Source organism: Cyprinus carpio, chromosome A6 (genome assembly GCF_018340385.1).
Source record: "Cyprinus carpio isolate SPL01 chromosome A6, ASM1834038v1, whole genome shotgun sequence".
Lineage (NCBI taxonomy): Eukaryota > Metazoa > Chordata > Actinopteri > Cypriniformes > Cyprinidae > Cyprinus > Cyprinus carpio.
This window is the reverse complement of record NC_056577.1, coordinates 64,559-83,035: the sequence shown is the minus strand read 5'-3', so window position 1 is coordinate 83,035 and position 18,477 is coordinate 64,559. Positions and strand designations below refer to the sequence as shown.

The 18,477-nt window shown below is 44.7% G+C and overlaps 3 protein-coding genes across 8 annotated transcripts in view; 1 reads left to right on the top strand and 2 right to left on the bottom strand.

Moving 5' to 3' along the window:
• Positions 1 to 771: 771 nt before the first annotated feature.
• Positions 772 to 5,974, top strand: LOC109069366 (protein lyl-1-like). Of its 2 annotated transcripts, none has more exons than XM_019086003.2 (4): positions 772 to 1,102; positions 2,815 to 3,388; positions 4,611 to 4,705; positions 4,887 to 5,974. In XM_019086003.2, exons 2-4 carry the CDS (start codon positions 2,907 to 2,909, stop codon positions 5,372 to 5,374), a joined length of 1,065 nt encoding a protein of 354 aa, XP_018941548.2. In that variant the 5' UTR covers positions 772 to 1,102; positions 2,815 to 2,906; the 3' UTR covers positions 5,375 to 5,974. The 2 variants fall into 2 exon arrangements, with proteins under 2 accessions (XP_018941548.2, XP_018941549.2); XM_019086004.2 differs by lacking the exon at positions 772 to 1,102 and adding an exon at positions 1,109 to 1,407.
• A 1,896-nt stretch (positions 5,975 to 7,870) lies between these two features.
• Positions 7,871 to 13,653, bottom strand: LOC109069365. The gene is made up of 6 exons (XM_042757452.1): positions 13,406 to 13,653; positions 12,117 to 12,679; positions 10,150 to 10,462; positions 9,736 to 9,804; positions 9,204 to 9,436; positions 7,871 to 9,123 (listed from the first exon to the last, which is right to left on the bottom strand). Exons 1-6 carry the CDS (start codon positions 13,422 to 13,424, stop codon positions 8,311 to 8,313), a joined length of 2,010 nt encoding a protein of 669 aa, XP_042613386.1. The 5' UTR covers positions 13,425 to 13,653; the 3' UTR covers positions 7,871 to 8,310.
• Positions 13,654 to 14,223: 570 nt separating this feature from the next.
• LOC109069358 (HMG box-containing protein 4-like) overlaps positions 14,224 to 18,477 on the bottom strand; it is a 9,529-nt gene continuing 5,275 nt past the window's right edge. For all 5 annotated transcript variants that reach the window (XM_042757455.1, XM_042757456.1, XM_042757457.1 and 2 more), the window contains exons 7-12: positions 18,300 to 18,378; positions 18,074 to 18,138; positions 17,869 to 17,992; positions 17,576 to 17,796; positions 14,568 to 14,690; positions 14,224 to 14,478 (exon numbers count right to left, since the gene is read on the bottom strand). In XM_042757455.1, the coding sequence (XP_042613389.1) occupies positions 14,434 to 14,478; positions 14,568 to 14,690; positions 17,576 to 17,796; positions 17,869 to 17,992; positions 18,074 to 18,138; positions 18,300 to 18,378 (657 nt within the window). In that variant the 3' untranslated portion in view covers positions 14,224 to 14,433. The remainder of the gene's footprint in view (positions 14,479 to 14,567; positions 14,691 to 17,575; positions 17,797 to 17,868; positions 17,993 to 18,073; positions 18,139 to 18,299; positions 18,379 to 18,477) is intronic.

Here is an 18,477-nt window from a genome sequence, read left to right as displayed (position 1 = left end):
ACTCTCTCACACACACACACACACACACACAGAGAGATGAGACGAGACCATATCTGTGACGCTGGACTGATTCTTCATGTAATTCTTTAAATCTGATTTATGTTGTTGTCATTGGTTTCATGATGAAACACTTTGGATGTAATGCACAGTAAAAACACTACACAACAGGTGCATGAGCACATACATTTGTTCCAACTTTTCGCTTAAAGGCACCCAAACGATGTCCATATACAGTCTTTCAGTAGAGCGTGTGTGTGTGTGTTGGCTAGTGAATGAGACGAAAGTGCTTGTGGAGCTGTGTTCATGAAGTTCAAACATCGCAGTTTCTGACTGTTTCCACTCAAACTCCAAAAGAACAGAATAAATGCAGCCTCACTTTCGTTTATATATTTCAGTTTGAGTGTGTGAGAGAGAACTTTTACAATGTTATTCAATCATGATGTAAGTTGTGCTTCCTTTTGGTCGAGATCCAAGAACCTTCAGTGTCTGAGGCTGACCAGAGAGAGAGAGAGAGAGCGACGGGTGGGGGGGGCTCTTATCTCATGCCTGCAGGCACTTTTTTTTACTCTTATCAACATCACCATATTGTACAAGTACATCCTCCTGTCCAGCAGAGAGCGGAAAGCTCTCTCTCTCTCTCTCTCTCTCTCTGTCTCTCTCTCTCTCTCTCTCTCTCTCTCTCTCTCTCTCTCTCTCTCTCTCTCTCTCTCTCTCTCTCTCTCTCTCTCTCTCTCTCTCTCTCTCTCTCTCTCTCTCTCTCTCTCTCTCTCTCTCTCTCTCTCTCTCTCTCGCCCAATACAAGTTCAGCTCAACTGGTATCCAACTAGAGCACCATGTCTGATGGTGATTGGGGGGGGCTGATGGAGAGAGAGACGGCACACGTGCATCACTTTTACATCGGCGCATGTTCCAGTCGTCCGTCATTCCTGCAGTGAGGTCATCACTCCAGATCTCTGATCTTCACTGAACGCTGGAGAAACTTGTGGAGAACAGTGCTCAGGAACAGGAAGGAAGAGCGAGGAGACGTGTGGAGGAGAGCGAGGGTGTGATCGCTTCACAGACGGAGTGAACGAAGACAACAGAGAAAGTGACCACAAACACGGTGAGTGACCGACGAGATCTCACACCGCAGCAGACACTTTGTTTGTCCGATCACTACTGATTCAATTCACGGTTCATTCTTCATAAGCAATGCTGACACTCGGAATAACTTCATACATTTATTCAGAACTACTGACACACATCTTGGATTTGAAATGAGAACAAACTCATTTGAGAATCAGAAAGTTCTTGTAAACTTACATGGACATTAAAGACTCGACGACTGAATCAGACATTTGGAAAGAGGGAGAAACTTCGGAGGAACGGTTGGAAGAAACGTGACCCATGAAAAGCGTGATGTTTCCTGTGAGTGAGCATCTGAAAACACATGGAGCTTCCAGAATGTCAAGTGTATGTTTTGTTAAGGATCGGACTGGAGTAGACCATTATGAAAAATTAAGTTCATTAAACTGGACAGAAAGAGGAACCAAATGTGAGGAATAACAGCCGACATGTAAAAGAGGGAAACGTGAAGGAAAGCCTTTGCAGAAGCTTGTGTTAAATTGCTCTCTGTGTCTGTGAGGATGTTCATTGATCATGTCTGTCAAAGCAATAGACTCATCGATCAATCAGTGACTGACATCAGAACTAATCGTTAGACAGCAGGACGACTGACGTGTGATATTTGCATAATACAACACAAGAAAGCACTGTTAGCAGCTGTTCAGGTGATCTCAGAAAGGCAGATACTAACATTAGTTGTTTTGGCCGACGTTAGTACCGAATGCAGAAAGACTCGTCGTAGACATGTACCTTTTTGAGATTTTTTTTTTTTCTCCCTCCTCAGATGAGCAGTCATGTCCACTACATTAACTTCTATTCAGTGAATGTTTTAGCATTGAATGTGTTTGTGTGAACCGAACTCGATGAAATGCTCAGAAGTGGAGTGACACTGGATTCATCTGCAGTGTGAACGTGAATCTTAAGACCCCCATAGACTCACAGCAAAGTTACAGCATCCCCAGAGCACACCTACATACGTGACCCTGGAGCACAAAATCAGTCTTAAGTGTCAATTTTTCAAAATTGAGAATAATCAGTTTTAAATAAATAATCTCTCCATTGATGTGTGGTTTGTTAGGAGGACATTATTTGTCTGAGATACAACTATTTGAAAATCTGGAATCTGAGGGAGCAAAAAAATCTAAATATTGAGAAAATCATCTTTAAAGTTGTTCAAATGAAGTTCTTAGCAATGCATATTACTAGCAAATTTATTTTATATATATATATATTTATATTTACAGTTGGAAATTTACAAAATATCTTCATGGGACATGATCTTTACTTAATATCCTAATGATTTTTGGCATAAAAGAAAATTCTAATTTTGATCCATGCAATGTATTTTTGGCTGTTGCTACTTATGACAGCTTTTGTGCTCCAGGGTCATATATTACATACTCGCTACGGACCAGTGGTAGTTCAAAGGTGTTTACCATCTGGAGTGAACTTTTTTGGTTTGGCAAGCTGTTTCTAACTCCCAAAACCAAGTCCAGTTTATTTGGAGTTTGTTTCAGGAGTTCAAAACAGCCAAACTGAACTTTCCAACAAGGCGCGCTCCAGCTGGCAAGCACAAACTTAGCCCTGGCCTGTTTTTGTTTGAAATAAAGTCACACCAGTTTGTTCTTCATGCATTGGGGACTTTATATTATCATAATGTGACTCCAGAAGCTCCTGCCTGTTTGAAACCAAACTGTTTTGTTGTTTCAGGACCAAACGGAAGCGGATTATTCTGCAGACTTCCACACAAAGAGCGATGAGAAGAAGCTGAGAACATCAGGAGAACTCATCAGTCTCAGGTCATGATGGAGAAGAACGAGACACCCGTCTCGCCCTCCTCACCGTCTCCGTCTGTCCTCCAGCGCGTCAGCCCTGCTCGCATGAGTTCGCCTGATGTTAACGCGGCTCGTGATGCAGAGAGCCGTACGGACACCACGCCCAGCGCAGCGGAACCAGAGGCCACTGGAGCCGATACTGACCAGACGACACCTCCCCGACGGAGCCCCCCCATCACGTCCACGGAGTCGGGTGGTGAGCGCGTGTCCTCGTCCTCCTCGACGTCCCTCCCGCCCAACATCCCGGTCATCAGCCTGGCTCACAGCAAACCCCCCCTGCCTCCCCTCTCCATGCTGTCGGCCCCCCTGAGGGCCCTGCACCCCGCTCCGCGCCTCCCGCACGGCCCCACCGAGCTGCGACTGGCACAACTGTCCTCGCTGTCTAGCGCCGGACCCACTGCGGCCCTCCTGCCTCCGCCCTTCCTGCAGACGCACCCCTTCATCAGCAGGTGAGGCGAGATCAAACCCACAATTATTTCCACTCTTATATTCCTTGATATGACGAGAAGAAAGAGCATCTTCATTCGTACATTTCTTGGTTGGAATAAATCAGCACCTGATGCTGTTGTGCTCAAGCCAGGGTGGTGCTGTGCAGTGTTAGGGTCTGAGTGATTGTTTGAGTGTTGCTATGAGGTTGCTAGGGTGTGCTGGTGGTCACTAGGATGTCCTGGTTGAGGGTTCTTCAGTTGTCTTCTAGTGCAACAAGTGAAAATGGTGCATTTGATCAGCACACTCTTCTCAACAACACATGATTTGAGGAATCATTCATATCTGGAACACAGACACTACAGGATGATGCACACAGGTTAATAATCACAATCAGGGGCCGTTTACATGACACCGTTTTCAGCCCAAAACGTTAAACTTTATGCGTTTTGTTCGTTTATATGTCAACTGTGTTATGGGGACTGAAAACGGGTTTCAAAGTGCAAGTTATTGAAAACGGCACCGTTATCGTTTGTGTAAACTTTGAAAACGGTGATGTCATGCGTGTGCGTAGTATGTGTTAGGTATGTAGACATGCGAGTACGTTTCGATTTTAAAGGCAAGCGTGAACAAACATACACAACAATGGCGGAGTACATGGTACTGTTGTTGCTGCTCAGGAGTTTAATGCTTCTTCAGCAAAGTGTGGATTTACTTCACTAATATTACAACCAACAGTGAAGACACATCATATACAACATGTATTTGTCACTTCCCTACAGGTACTGTTTACTAACAAGGTGACAGCGCCAACTACTGGCCTATTTTGGCCGTTTTCGTGGATATGTGAAAACGTTGTTGTGTATACGTGAAACTTTTTAAAAACACAAGGAAAAATCTTTTCCGTTTTTAACTACACCATTGTTGTGTAAACATAGCCTTATTTAGCATCAGAGTAAAGAACAAACTGATGTTACGTTCTCTTGTCGACCAGTGCCTTGCTGAACTTCAGTAAATCTACAGCTTGATCTTTTATCTCCTTTAGTCTCAGTTTTATCTTAAAGCACTGCAGGCGGAATAAAGTCAGATCTATCTGAGCTGTACGGCTGTAATGAGGACAGAACGGCGACGGTCACGTTTGTACAATCAGCGACAGACAGTCTTCAATCTCTCAGGACTGCTTTTATAGATTTCTTTTCCTCATTTATCTCTTTATGTTGCAGTGTTTTCTCTCTTCCCTTTCAGCTCTTTCCTTGGACCATCTGGGAGCTTTGGGATCTTTGGGAACGCTCGTATAAAGAGACGGCCATCCACACACTTCGAGCTGGACCTCAATGATGGTACATCGTTTCATTCATGGATGTTTAACTAATTGTGAGGAGACCGATGTAGTTTAGAGTTATTTAGTTACTTATTAAGCCTTGGTTCATCATTGTCATAGATGAAACCAGATGAATCCAGCGTGTGTTGATGCTCCGTGTTCCCGTGCTCAGCTGTATCTCACGTGTGGTTTTCCTTCAGGTCCTCCTCAGAAGCTGGCTCGGCGTGTCTTCACTAACAGCCGCGAACGCTGGCGGCAACAGAACGTAAACGGTGCTTTCTCTGAGCTCCGCAAACTCATCCCGACCCACCCTCCTGACAAGAAGCTCAGCAAGAACGAGATCCTGCGCCTCGCCATGAAGTACATCAACTTCCTCGTCCAGCTGCTGAATGACCAGACGAGCGACCAGGCGTGTAAAGGCACGACGGAGGGTGAGGAGGACCGGAAGAAGGATGGAAGCGAGGCTTTGGGAAACAGCAGCTCCCCGTCCCGTAAAAACAGAGACTCCACGGACTCCATGACGGTGCTGACGGCATCATCGGGCTCCAGTTGTTGCGGCGACACGGACAGTGAGGAGAGTACGGGGCCGCGGACCTGCGGCATTGAGACAAAACATGGCAGCAGCGGAATCACGGAGAAGGTTCAGGAACAGATCCTAGCAGTCACAGCCAGCAGCTACCAGCGGTGACCAGCACTAACCAATCTCAAACTGACACGCATATAAACTCTCATAGAAACATTGTGTGGAATGTCAGCAAATTTTCTTTTTGTACATTTTTGGACGGGGTTAAATTCATGGCTTGTATTCCGGATCCATGTTTCGTGTGTTGAGTTAGCAGTGTCACGTGATTCTTCATGTCTGCAACTTCTCCATTTAATTTCCTCTCACTGATATTTCAAGGAGTTGTATGTGTGGCTCAGTCAGGGAATAAATAGAGTTTGTGGGTTCCTGGTGTACCTCAGACATCACATCTACCACTGTCTGAAGCATTCTGACTGGATTATTTAATAATGTATTCATCTTTGAAAGCATAAGTGCTAAATGGAGAACAGCTCAGGACTTGCTGGTTCAGTGTTCCTCTGTCTTCTGTCCCGTGGGCATCTGAAGACCTGCAGCATCTTCAGGAGAATCTGATGGGAAATGTTCTGAATGCAGCTCACATCACACTCTGATCACAGTCTGCTCTAGATTATCTTTGTTTGTTTGCTCCGTCTGTAAGAAGTTGTAGTTATGTGGCTTGCATTCAACTGATTTTAGTCTGAATAAATTAAACATGATTGTTTCAGATTTTTGTCTCGTTTTCACTTCCTAATAAATGTAGGAAGCTTTTAGCACTGGTGCAACATAATGAAGAGCAATGGATGAGCATTACGTGTGTAAGTGATCCACAGAGGATGATGGGAAATAAAGATTTGAGGCACAAGCCTGAGTTTACGAACTGGCTAAATGTGTTTTAGCTGCACCGCTGTTCTTCATCAACAGAACACAAATACAAACACAATGAACTTTGTTCAGAGCAAATCTGATCGGTCGCTGTGTTATTGTCTATTTCTTTTTAACAGTATAGTCAGTTATTAGGGGGTAAACGTTGCTTCAACCGGTCAAATGCTCACTAACTCAGCTGATGCTGTAAAACTCTTGCTTTATTGCATGCAGTGCTGCGGCGGAGGGTCAGTGTCCGCGTCTGTTCTCGACTCGCTCTCCAGGGTCGACATGTCTTCTGCACTTATTGTGTCCCTCGGAGCAGGTGGGACGTCCTCTGGTCCTTGTGTGAGGAGGATTTTCCAGGATTTTTCATCAGCGAGCGCTGGGACAGGAAAATAATTTTGTTTAAAAAAAGGCCCGTCCTGTAGCCGGATGCAGTTTATCCATGACAGAGTCATGAGAATACAAGCGGATGGAAAAACTGTGATGCTGTTCAGCCATGTTGGCCGAGCTGTTTTTCCCACTGCAGCTGTGGCAGCGGGATTGTGTGGGGTCAGAGGTCAGCTGTGGGTTTGACTGCTTCTCGTCTCTCTCGTCGTATCAGGTGTCCAGGAAGCGCCTACAGTTGCTGCTGTCTCATCGCCAGCCAACCGACTTCCTGACACGGACCGCTGGTGGCCGCACAGTTATGAAAAGGTGGGAAGAAAGAAAAAGTGAAAATCATCCTCTCCATTTCAGCTCATCCGTCAAACACGCACACTCCTGAGAACCGCATGGCAGGAAGGGAAACTTGCATAACACTAATTCACGGTTGAATGACACGCCACAAACGCCAGCGTGGGCCTCAGGACGCCGCGTGTCACACATGACGGGACGCACACACGTAGTTCAGGGATCTGTGAGTGTTTCCCGTCTCTCTGCGCTCTGATACCGAGGCCTCTGGGGGGGCAGACGGCTAGTGTGAGACACAGAGATAAAACCCCCCCGTGCCCCTGGAGCAGGGCATTGTGGGTACCACACCCTCTTCTCTGGCACTGCGCACGGCCACCTGCACGGTTTCATCATGCCTGCAGTGGTTGCCGCGGTTACGACATCCCTGATGACACGGAGAACTTCCTCTGGCCAAGGTCACACACACACACACACACACACTCACTGGTTGGGTAACACTGTACTGTATGTGTGTAAAAACACGAGAGACTTAACATGAAACCTGCTGAAATTATACTGAACGTTAGCTTTGGAGACAAATGCAAATAATTATGCTTATGAATTTCACTTAAAAAACTGAAATTCATAAAAATGATATTTGTGAGCATCAACAACATTATTGGAACTCCAGGATGCGCCTCATGAATGTGAGAGAACATCTGCCCATGTGAAGAAGGTCAAATATGAAGGTCAAAGCACTTTATGGTAACACTTTATTTTAAGGTGTCCTTGTTACATGTTACTATTATAATAACAATTAATTATGCTTAATTACATGCAAGTAACCATAATCCTAACCATATAGTAAGTACATGTAGTTAATGAATATTACTCAGCACTTAAATGTATAATTACACTGTAACAAGGACACAAGTGACCCAGTTTATTTTACAGTCCTGTTCCACATGTACATATAATGTACTTATTACAATAACTGGGTAATAACTAGGTACTAACCCTGAACTTACCCCAACCCTAACCCATGTAGTTAATTATATTAACATTACTTTCCTGGGTAGGTATACCATAAGTACACATACTGCAAAATAATGTACATCCAAAAGTTTTTATGTAACATTTCATCACACCAGAATGACCAACATGTGATTTTTACTGAAAGCTTCACACACTTCACTGAGGTCCTTTAGATCTTCAGCCTTGACTTGTTTACATTATGAAATCATAAATATTCCCCAGTCAGTCTGGAACATGTATAGAGATAAATTACAAACGATGTCCCTTTATTCCTTTCAAGAACAGAACAATTTGTTTTTTAGTGTATTTATGGTTACACAACTGGAAAATACAGTGAACAGACTCACTGTTGAAACCGATTTGCTCTTGTGTTCATGAAACTCTTGTTGAAGAATCAGCATGTACAGCACATATAATTTTGAGTTTGTACAGACTGATATGATACAAGAAAGAACAACCACGGAATTATTTTACAGTCCACAGTGATTCTCCAGAGCAGATCACACTGTCTGCTACTCTGTTTTCTGTTTATTGAACCTGCGTCTCCCGACCTCGGTGACCACAGAGCCCAGCACTGCTCCTACAGCGCCTCCTACAGCTCCAGCGAGGAACACGCCCAGCGCCGCTCCGGTCAGAGCTCCCACGGCCAGCAGCTTGGGCACACGTCCCGCACACGAGCTCGTCGTCTCACACACGGACCGGATCAGCGACCGAGCCGGTGCAGCCGAGTCCAGACGGTTGATCTTCACCGTGGACGTCACTTCCTCCTCTTCCTCTTTCAGAGCATCCAGAGAGTGAGACAGGCTCTGTCTGTCTCTGTCACGTTGTCGGTCTCTCCTGACAGTCGAGCTCTCCTCCTGGTTCTGCTGCTGGAGCGAGCAGCTGTAGAAATCTCCTCCGCTCTCCTTCACCGTCTGCTGCACCTTCTCCAGAAGCTCCTTCACGCCGCCGCTCTGCTGTCCGGCTGTGTTCCCACGCTGCAAGACATGGTAGCGATCGCCGCATCTCTGCACCATCTCCAGCATCTCTGGCCATCGGGAGGTGATGTACGCCTCCACCTCCTCCACGCCCTCCGCCCCCTCCGGCAGCAGCTCCGAGCGCGTGAAGAGGATGATTGTGTGCCGGCGGACAGCGTCAGGTCCGAATGCACCCTCCAGTGCGCTCAGGGCCGGCAGCTCGGAACGAGCGGGTTGGTCAACAGGGACGCAGAGCAGGAATGCATGAGGGCCCGGGGCCAACAGGGCCACACATGAGGAGATCTGAGCTTTCACCTCCTCAGGAGATCTCTCTGACTGAAACCAGTCTGGTGTATCCACCACTGACACCTGAAGGAGACAGAAAAGAGGTTTGATCACTCGTCCTTCAAACACACAGTCACTCGGTTGGAGAACTGTGTTATACTGACCCGTGTGTCCTCCACGAGCGCTCGGGCCTTCACACACTGCTGAGGGGCCGCCGTCACAAACTCCTCACGACCCAGAATGATGTTCCCGGCCGCACTCTTCCCAGAACCACGGCGACCCAGCAGAACCAGCCTCAGCTCAGGTAGAGAAGAGTCGTTCAGAGGATCAGAGGAATACGATGATACAGGAGAGAGAGTTTCACTGTCACCCGAAACCTTCTTAAAAGTGTGATGGACTAGAATGAGAAACATAAGCAAATGTCAGTATCAGTTTTCACAAACCGATTAGTCCAGGGATCAGTCCAATTCTGCTCCTGGAGGGCCGTCGTCCTGTAGATTCTAGCTCCAACACACTTGCCTGGAGCTTTCTATAACCCTGAAGACCTTGGTTAGCTGATTCAGGTGTGTGTAGTTAGGGTCGGAGCTAAACTCTGCAGCTCTGTGGCCCTCCAGCAACAGGTTTGGGCACCCCTGGATTAGTGTTTACTAGTGTGCATGTGTGTGTCATCCTGCAGTGTTTGCAGTATAAACCTACTGGTGTTGATGAAGCTGTGGCTGTACTGGATCTCTGGCACCTCCATCATCTGACTGAGAATAGCTCCCTCTAGAGTTACACACAAATATTACATCTTATAAATGAGAATCATTTCAAGCATACCATTCTTTGTCTTCCAATTGGCAGCAACACGTCTTCTCAGCATTAGTATTTGCATGATTAGTTTGGTTAGATCAGGCGTGTCCAATCCTGCTCCTCGAGGGCCACGTTCCTGCAGAGCTTGGCACCAAGACCCGGAAACTTCCAGTGATCCTAAAGAGCTTGATCAGCTGGTTCAGGTGTGTTTAACTGGAGCTGGACTGGAAGGAAGCCCTCCAGAAACAGGATTGGACACTTCTGGATTAGCTGAATGACTTTCATGTCTTTGTTCAGTCATCTGGTTTGTTTCAGCACCTTTGTTGAGTTTGAAGCTCGGGCTTTTCTCCAGCGGTGTGTGTCGGGCCTCTGTTTCCACACACTCGCGCTGCTGTGACTGAAGCCCATTGATCAGGCGTCTCTCAATCGTTCCATCACTTCCTGTTTCTTCTGTGTGTTTGTCAAACGTATTGATTTGTGTTTGTTTTCCTCCGATGCCTCCGTTCCACATCGTGTAACTTGTTGCACTGAGCTTCATCTCTGTTTTCTCCTGCTCTGTGACGTCTCTCCCATGTGTTTCCTCATCTCTGAGCAGGTGAAATCCTCCGTTCCTCTGTATCATCTGCTCCACCTGAGACACAGGAAACAGGTTAAACATTTCTCAAAATCCTAACAAATTTCTATAAAACTGGACTTTGCCAAGCATAATCATCCCATCCACTGCAGTCTGAATTGTAAGATCAAAAGTCCTTTATTTCAGCATCAAACATGTTAACGTCTTGATATAAATGTGTTCAGTAATGCCTCCATCGCTCTTGGTGTCTCATGAGAAAACACTGTGATGCAGTGCAGACGAGTCCGAGTCTGAGAGCAAATGTTCCTTTTGTAATGGACTCGAGATTATTTGGATTTGGACTAGTATGAGCTTGTCTGATAAACAACATAATATACAGTACAGACCAAAAGTTTGGAAACATTACTATTTTTAATGTTTTTGAAAGAAGTCTTTCTGCTCATCAAGCCTGCATTTATTTGATCAAAAATACAGAAAAAAACAATATTGTGAAAATTAATATTGTGAAATATTATTACAACTTAAAATAATTGTTTTCTATTTGAATATACTTTAAAAAAATAATTTATTCCTGTGATGCAAAGCTGAGTTTTCAGCATCATTACTCCAGCCTTCAGTGTCACATGTAACATCCAGTCTATCACATGATCATTTAGAAATCATTCTAATATTCTGATTTATTATGAGTGTTGGAAACAGTTCTGCTGTCTAATATATTTGATGAATAAAAGGTTAAAAAGAACTGCATTTATTCAAAATTAAAAAAAAATCTAATAATATATATTCTAATAATATATTTTCTTTAATATCACTTTATATCAATTTAACACATCCTTGGCTGAATAAAACTATTGATTTGATTTAAAAAAAGAAAGAAAAAAAAATACTGACCCCAAATTACTGACCAGTAGTGTATATTGTTATTACACAATATTTATATTTTAAAAACATAACTTCTTTTTTTTTTTTTTTTTTTTACTTTTTATTCATCAAAGTATCCTAAAAAAGTATCACATGTTCTGAAAAAATATTAAGCAGCAGAACTGTTTCCAACTTTGATAATGAATCATCATATTAGAATGATTTCTAAAGGATCATGTGATAATGATCCTAAAAAATTCAGCTTTGCATCACAGAAATAAATGATAATTTAAAGTATAATACATTTAAAAACAATTATTTTAAATTGTAATAATATATCACAATATTACATTTTTTTCTGTATTTTTGGTCAAATAAATGCAGGCTTGATGAGCAGAAGAAACTTCTTTCAAAAACATTAAAAATAGTAATGTTTCCAAACTTTTGGTCTGTACTGTACATCTGTTCCATCTGCAACCTCATTTTGATGGTTTCAATATTGATTAAATTGCCTGAACTAATGGGTCAGGTCTGAGCTCTGGTAAAAGGATGGTGTGGTCAGTCAGTCCTAAAGATCAGAACTAGACACCAAATTAGAACAGACCAGAGCTGCATTGGCTTCTAAGATCTTTGTAGGCTTATGATGCTTTTAAGACACACAGCCCAGGGGTGTCCAATCCTGCTCCTCAAGGGCCACTTCCCTGCAGAGTTCAGGTGTGTATATTTAGGGCTAGAACTAAATTCTGCTGGAAAGAGTTCCTCTAGGAGCAGGACTGGACACATCTGGAATAGACCCTGAGAGGCTACAGAGGTAAGCAGAGGAAGCTGTCTCCCGGTCCCAGTGAGTTACCTTCTGTAGTAGAGTGAGGACCTGCTGTCTGTCGTCAGGTCTGCGGTTACTGATCACGTGGCAGCGGCCGTGACACCTCCTCACCACCTCCTGCAGCCCCGCCTCCTTCCCGAGGTACTCGTCCAGACTGCGGCCCATCAGGTATTCTCCACAGGTGAGCAGCACCAGCGTGTGACCCAGCACCGACGGCCCGAACATGCGCTCCAGCTGATCCGGGATGCGCCCCTCCACCTCCGTGAACTCTCCGATGGGGATGAGGATGAGGAAGACGCAGGGCCCGGAAACACTGGAGCTGAGGAACTGCCGGGTCTCCCCACGGATGTCAGCCTCCAACTCCTTGCCCCTCCAGTACCAGCGAGGGGTTTCAACGATGCTCAGCCTCCAGCCCGCCGACAGTCCTCGTCGTATCTGACTCACTCGGGAAGAGGCCGAGGGTCCCGGAGCAGAGCTCTGACCCAGCAGGGTGTCCGCTGTCATGGTCTTTCCACAGCCGATGCTGCCCACCAAAACCAAACTCAGCTCAGAGGGGGAACGGTGAGAACCAATTCCCCGCTCCACAGGAACTAAAAACAAAGACGGAACCATAATCACAAAAACAGACTCTGGAGACATTTAAAGGTGCGTTTTCATTCATCCCACATCATCATCCAATCAGAAGCAAGCCTCTGTATGAGCTGCCATCTTTGCTCATGAATTCTGTTTGAGCCAATCACCTAAATTTCATGCGTCTAATGACTCTGTGGCTGCAAAAAAAAAAAGGTGACGTCCTGCCAACACTGCTTGACTATGACATCACAAGATAACAAGAGTGTCAAAGCTTCAGTAGTGACGTCACAGACAGAAGATGGGATGAATTCAAGAGCATAAAACACTTTAAGAGCCTCCAGAAACAATCAGACACTGAGAAACATCTGCTAGAACTACAATAGTGCAGTAACTTCATACACTTCAGAAAATGGACAGAAAATAGTTTCAGACTCTGTTTTGAGTTTCGTGTGATTCATCTTTTGTCCTCAAACATTCCTGCATGTGAGACACCCGTCAGTCCAGTTACACGGCATTCAGCAGACCACACTCACACACTTTCACTCACACATTAGTATCTTCATCAGATCAAATAATTAAACTAATACAGAGTGCCCAGAGTTTCTCCTCAGTCATGAACAAGCCACATATAATACAATGACTCATTTAATGAAATTTGACATTTTAAGTCAATTCCAAGCCCTTACTGTGCTGCAGGAGAACATTAAGAGGTGAGAATCAGTTTAGTGATCTTACAGTCTTACCCTGATCAGAGAAATCCATGCGTGTGTCAGTGAGGTCAGTGTCTGTCCGGCTGGCTCTCTCTCTCTCTCCTGATCTCAGTGTGAAGTGTGTCTGTGTCTCTGCTCATGTCTGTCAGAGATGTGCCACACCCCTCGTCTCCTCACCTGAAGCTGTGGGTGGAGGAACGGTCGCACTCCATGCGTGTGAATCACAGCGAAGCAGCCGCACCCAGACCCACCAAACCTGCACCTGCCACTCGCCGAGGGAGTGTCTCGCCTTCAGCTGCTTCAGTTTCTGCCTGAGCTGATGGAAGACGACTGTAAGAAGACAAGAATCTGAACCCGGTCTAAACTGGTGTTCAATTGTTAAGGATAATCTAGCTGGTCTCCCACCCTCAAAACCTGCGTATGCACCAGGCTGGTTTGCAGCAGGATAGCTGAACAACTTCATTTCATGTCTAGAGACCTCATGAGCTGAGTTTCATGTTTTTTTTGAGCACATATACTCAGTGGGAACAGACTGTGTAACCTCGATCTATCTGAGGAGACCTGCGGCTTGGATGCTTCTAGTGCACGAGTCTATTTTGACCATGGTTTCTCTTTTGAACATCGGTGATGTGGTTTTTTCAGGTAGAGTTAGGTTAGGGTTAACTTTTAATAATCTTGCCTGGTGAGATTCTCTGCATCAGAACGGTGACTACAGAAGAAACTCACACTAATGTCTGTTGTAACGCTGAGAATGCTACACATTACAAAATGCTCATTTCTTTATATATTCTTAAACTGACAATATTTCAACAACAAAACAAAAGAAATCTAAAAGGCAGGCCACTCCAGAGTTAAAAGAACATACTAAAATGGATTTTATTGAGAGAAAAACAACAGAAATACATAATCAACATTAGAGCAGATAAAAATGGAGCGCAGGTTTAAGAAGCAGGTTAAAATTTGAAGTGTGTTTGAGTTCATCCAGTGCAAAACTGTGCAAGTCGTAAAGTCTTTAGTGGATGGTTGGATCGGAGCCGCTGGGGGACAGCAGGACGAGTCCTTCACAGACCCGGCATCACGTAGGCAATGTTGTCCAGAGTGTTTGACTGATCACAAACAGACACACAGGTCAAATCATTTCTGATGTTAGTGATGATACTGATGTTTATGTGTGAAAGCCGTGGAGGGTCAGTACCAGCACGTGATGTGGGCAGCCGTTGAGTTCCGGGACCTGAGTGGTGAGACAGGCCAGCGGACCCAGAGCACACAGGACTGAGTCCAGCAGAACCGACAGAGAGCCGGACACCGTCACCATCCCCTGAAACACACACACACACAGATCATCTGACCGTCTGCGTGCTTCATCCTCCTCAGCAGGAGTTTTGAGCCGAGTTAACACCCTTGAGGCGAGGCGTTCTGAGCGCAGGAGGATCGGTTCGAGATGCTTTTATAGTTGCTCATCTTGAAACGGCACAGCTTCAACATGAGAACAGTTCTCAGAGCGTCTCAGTTCACAGTAAAGCAGTGAACCTCATCTCTGTACGTGCTGTGAGGTTAACCTGCTTCCCAGTTACAGTTTACTACACATTCACATCTTGCTGGACTCAAGTTTACAGCATTTCAAAAGCATTCACCCCGAATAAAAGCTTGAGGGTTAGAATGTTTGAAAGTTAAGAATTTAAGACATATTATGGTAACAATGAAAAATAAAATAATCATTTTTTTTTTTACAGTACAACTGTAATTTACAACACTAATATTTAAAATTCTAATTAATAGAAAAAAGTAAATAGAAAAAATAATAAAAGTTAAAATATATAATAATAATAATTAATAACAACACCATTAATTATCAACACAATTAATTTTCTATTCACTTTAGTAGTGTTGCTAAAACACCAGTGTGACCACATCAGAGAACTATGAACATGCAACAAATATGAGTGTGTGTATTAATGAGTGTGTGTGTGTGTGAGTGTGTGTATTAATGAGTGTGTGTGTGTGTGTGTGTGTGTGTGTGAGCATGTGTATTAATGAGTGTGTGTGTGTGTGTGTGTGTGAGCATGTGTATTAATGAGTGTGTGTGCGTGAGTGTGAGTATTAATGAGTGTGTGTGTGTGTGTGTGTGTGTGTGAGCGTCTGTGTGAGCGTGTGTATTAATGAGTGTGTGTGCGTGACTGTGAGTATTAATGAGTGTGTGTGAGTGTGTGTATTAATGAGTGTGTGTGTGTGTGTGTGTGTGTGTGTGTGTGTGTGTGTGTGTGTGAGCGTGTGTATTAATGAGTGTGTGAGTGTGTATTAATGAGTGTGTGTGTGTGTATTAATGAGTGTGTGCATGTGAGTGTGTGTATTTATGAGTGTGTGTGAGTGTGTGTGCGTGTGTGTGTGCGTGTGTGTATTAATGAGTGTGTGTGAGTGTGAGTATTAATGAGTGTGTGTGAGCATGTGTATTAATGAGTGTGTGTGTGTGTGTATAAATGAGTGTTTGTGTGTGTGTGTGTGTGTGCGTGTATTAATGAGTGTGTGTGTGTGTGTGTATTAATGAGTGTGTGTGTGTGTGTGTGTGTGTGTATTAATGAGTGTGTGTGTGAGCGTGTGTATTAATGAGTGTGTGTGTGTGTGTATTAATGAGTGTGTGTGTGTGTGTGTGTGTGTGTGTGTGTGTGTGTGTGTGTGTCTGTGTGAGCGTGTGTATTAATGAGTGTGTGTGAGTATTAATGAGTGTGTGTGTGTGTGTGTGTGTGTGTGTGTGTGAGCGTGTGTATTAATGAGTGTGTGAGTGAGTATTAATGAGTGTGTGTGAGCGTGAGTATTAATGAGTGTGTGTGAGTGTGTGTATTAATGAGTGTGTGTGTGTGTGTGTGTGTGTGTATTAATGAGTGTGTGTGCGTGACTGTGAGTATTAATGAGTGTGTGTGTGAGCGTGTGTATTAATGAGTGTGTGTGTGTGTGTGTGAGTATAGTGTGTGTGAGTGAGTATTAATGAGTGTGTGTGAGCGTGTGTATTAATGAGTGTGTGTGCGTGACTGTGAGTATTAATGAGTGTGTGTGTGTGTGTGTGTCTGTGTGAGCGTGTGTATTAATGAGTGTGTGTGCGTGACTGTGAGTATTAATGAGTGTGTGTGAGCGTGTGTATTAATAAGTGTGTGTGCGTGACTGTGAGTATTAATGAGTGTGTGTGTGAGCGTGTGTATTAATGAGTGTGTGTGTGTGAGAGTATTAATGAGTGTGTGTGTGTGAGAGTATTAATGAGTGTGTGTGTGTGTGTGAGCGTGTATTAATGAGTGTGTGTGTGTGTGTGTGTGAGCGTGTATTAATGAGTGTGTGTGTGTGTGTATTAATGAGTGTGTGTGTGTGTGAGCGTGTGTATTAATGAGTGTGTGTGTGAGCGTGTGTGTGTGAGCGTGTGTATTAATGAGTGTGTGTGTGTGTGTGAGTATTGTGTTCCTCTAAAGAGTGTGTGTGTGTGTGTGTGTGTGTCTAATGAGTGTGTGTGTGTGTGTGTGTGTGTGTATTAATGAGTGTGTGTGTGTGTGAGCGTGTGTATTAATGAGTGTGTGTGTGTATAAATGAGTGTGTGTGTGTGTGTGTATTAATGAGTGTGTGTGTGAGTGTGTGTATTAATGAGTGTGTGTGTGTGTGTGTATTAATGAGTGTGTGTGAGTGTATTAATGAGTGTGTGTGAGTGTGTGTATTAATGAGTGTGTGTGTGTGTGTGTGAGTGTGTATTAATGAGTGTGTGTGTGTGTGTGAGCGTGTGTATTAATGAGTGTGTGTGTGAGCGTGTGTATTAATGAGTGTGTGTGTGTGTGTGAGTGAGTATTAATGAGTGTGTGTGTGTGTGTATTAATGAGTGTGTGTGTGTGTGAGTGTGTGTATTAATGAGTGTGTGTGAGTGTGTGTATTAATGAGTGTGTGTGTGTGTGTGTGAGCGTGTGTATTAATGAGTGTGTGTGTGTGTGTGTGTGCGTGTGTATTAATGAGTGTGTGTGTGTGAGCGTGTGTATTAATGAGTGTGTGTGTGTGTGTGTATTAATGAGTGTGTGTGTGTGTGAGTATTAATGAGTGTGTATCTGTGCGTGTGTAAGCGTGTGTATTAATGAGTGTGTGTATTAATGAGTGTGTGTGTGTGTGTGTGTGTGTGTGTGTGTATTAATGAGTGTGTGTGAGTGTGTGTGCGTGTGTGTATTAATGAGTGTGCACCTCAGTCTCCTGCAGTCTGCGTCCGATCAGACTCAGAGACTCTCCCAGCAGCTGCAGGTGTGCGGCCGCGTCGATGGGATCCAGGTCTGGGTCTCTGAGCGGGGAGAGCGCGGCTGTGTTTGTCGGCCGCGGCGCTGATCCGTTCTGAGCCGGAGCGACTGCTGCTTCCTGCCTCTTCTGCACAACAGCGCCTCCTGCAGGAGCCACGCCTGAATGATGCCCTGAACACCAACACCAAACACATCAGCTGACATCACTGAGCTGCATCACCTGACTGTCGGACAGCTGCTGACCTTTGACCCTGCTGCCGTTCTTGAGCGCTCGGGACGCGTGCTGCTGTTTGACGTGCTTGACGTGTTTGCCGCTCTCAGACTTCATCTGCTTCCGCTGCAGGTACTCGGATCTCTCTCGCCACACCTGAGAACCATCAGCCCTTCATCAGTGACACACACACACCTCACACACACGTGCATCATGGGTAATGATGATGCTCCGCACCTCTTTGTCTCCCTCGGGCAGCTGCTTCCAGGCATCAGCCAGTCTTTTGCTCAAATCCCCAAAATCTGAGTTCAGATAAACAGACAGAATCACACTGACATGAAACAAACCATCGTTTTGATTGGGCGCTTAAGGAACTCTGGTTGATCACTTTACATGTGCAACTCTAATCAAACATCTACATGAGACACAATCAGGCTGATGATGAAGATGAAGATGAACCCACCGAGGCCCGGCTCTTCCTCCAGAATGCTGCTTCTGTACTCCTTATAGAAGATCTGATACGCCGTCAAGACCTTCTTCTTCTGCAAACACACACACGAACAAACACTAGCAAACACACACAGGCAGGCACACACACACACACACACACACACACACACACAGGCGCACACACACACACA

Excerpts from the sequence above, each read along its gene's own strand:
- LOC109069366 (XM_019086003.2), top strand. The coding sequence starts at position 2,907 with ATGATGGAGAAGAACGAGACACCCGTCTCGCCCTCCTCACCGTCTCCG. Across the intron at positions 3,389-4,610 it reads ACGCACCCCTTCATCAGCAG|CTCTTTCCTTGGACCATCTG; the intron begins GTGAGGCGAGAT and ends CTTCCCTTTCAG. Across the intron at positions 4,706-4,886 it reads CGAGCTGGACCTCAATGATG|GTCCTCCTCAGAAGCTGGCT; the intron begins GTACATCGTTTC and ends GTTTTCCTTCAG.
- LOC109069365 (XM_042757452.1), bottom strand. Across the intron at positions 9,805-10,149 it reads GAGCTTCAAACTCAACAAAG|AGGGAGCTATTCTCAGTCAG; the intron begins GTGCTGAAACAA and ends GTGTAACTCTAG. Across the intron at positions 9,437-9,735 it reads CCACAGCTTCATCAACACCA|TCCATCACACTTTTAAGAAG; the intron begins GTAGGTTTATAC and ends TTCTCATTCTAG.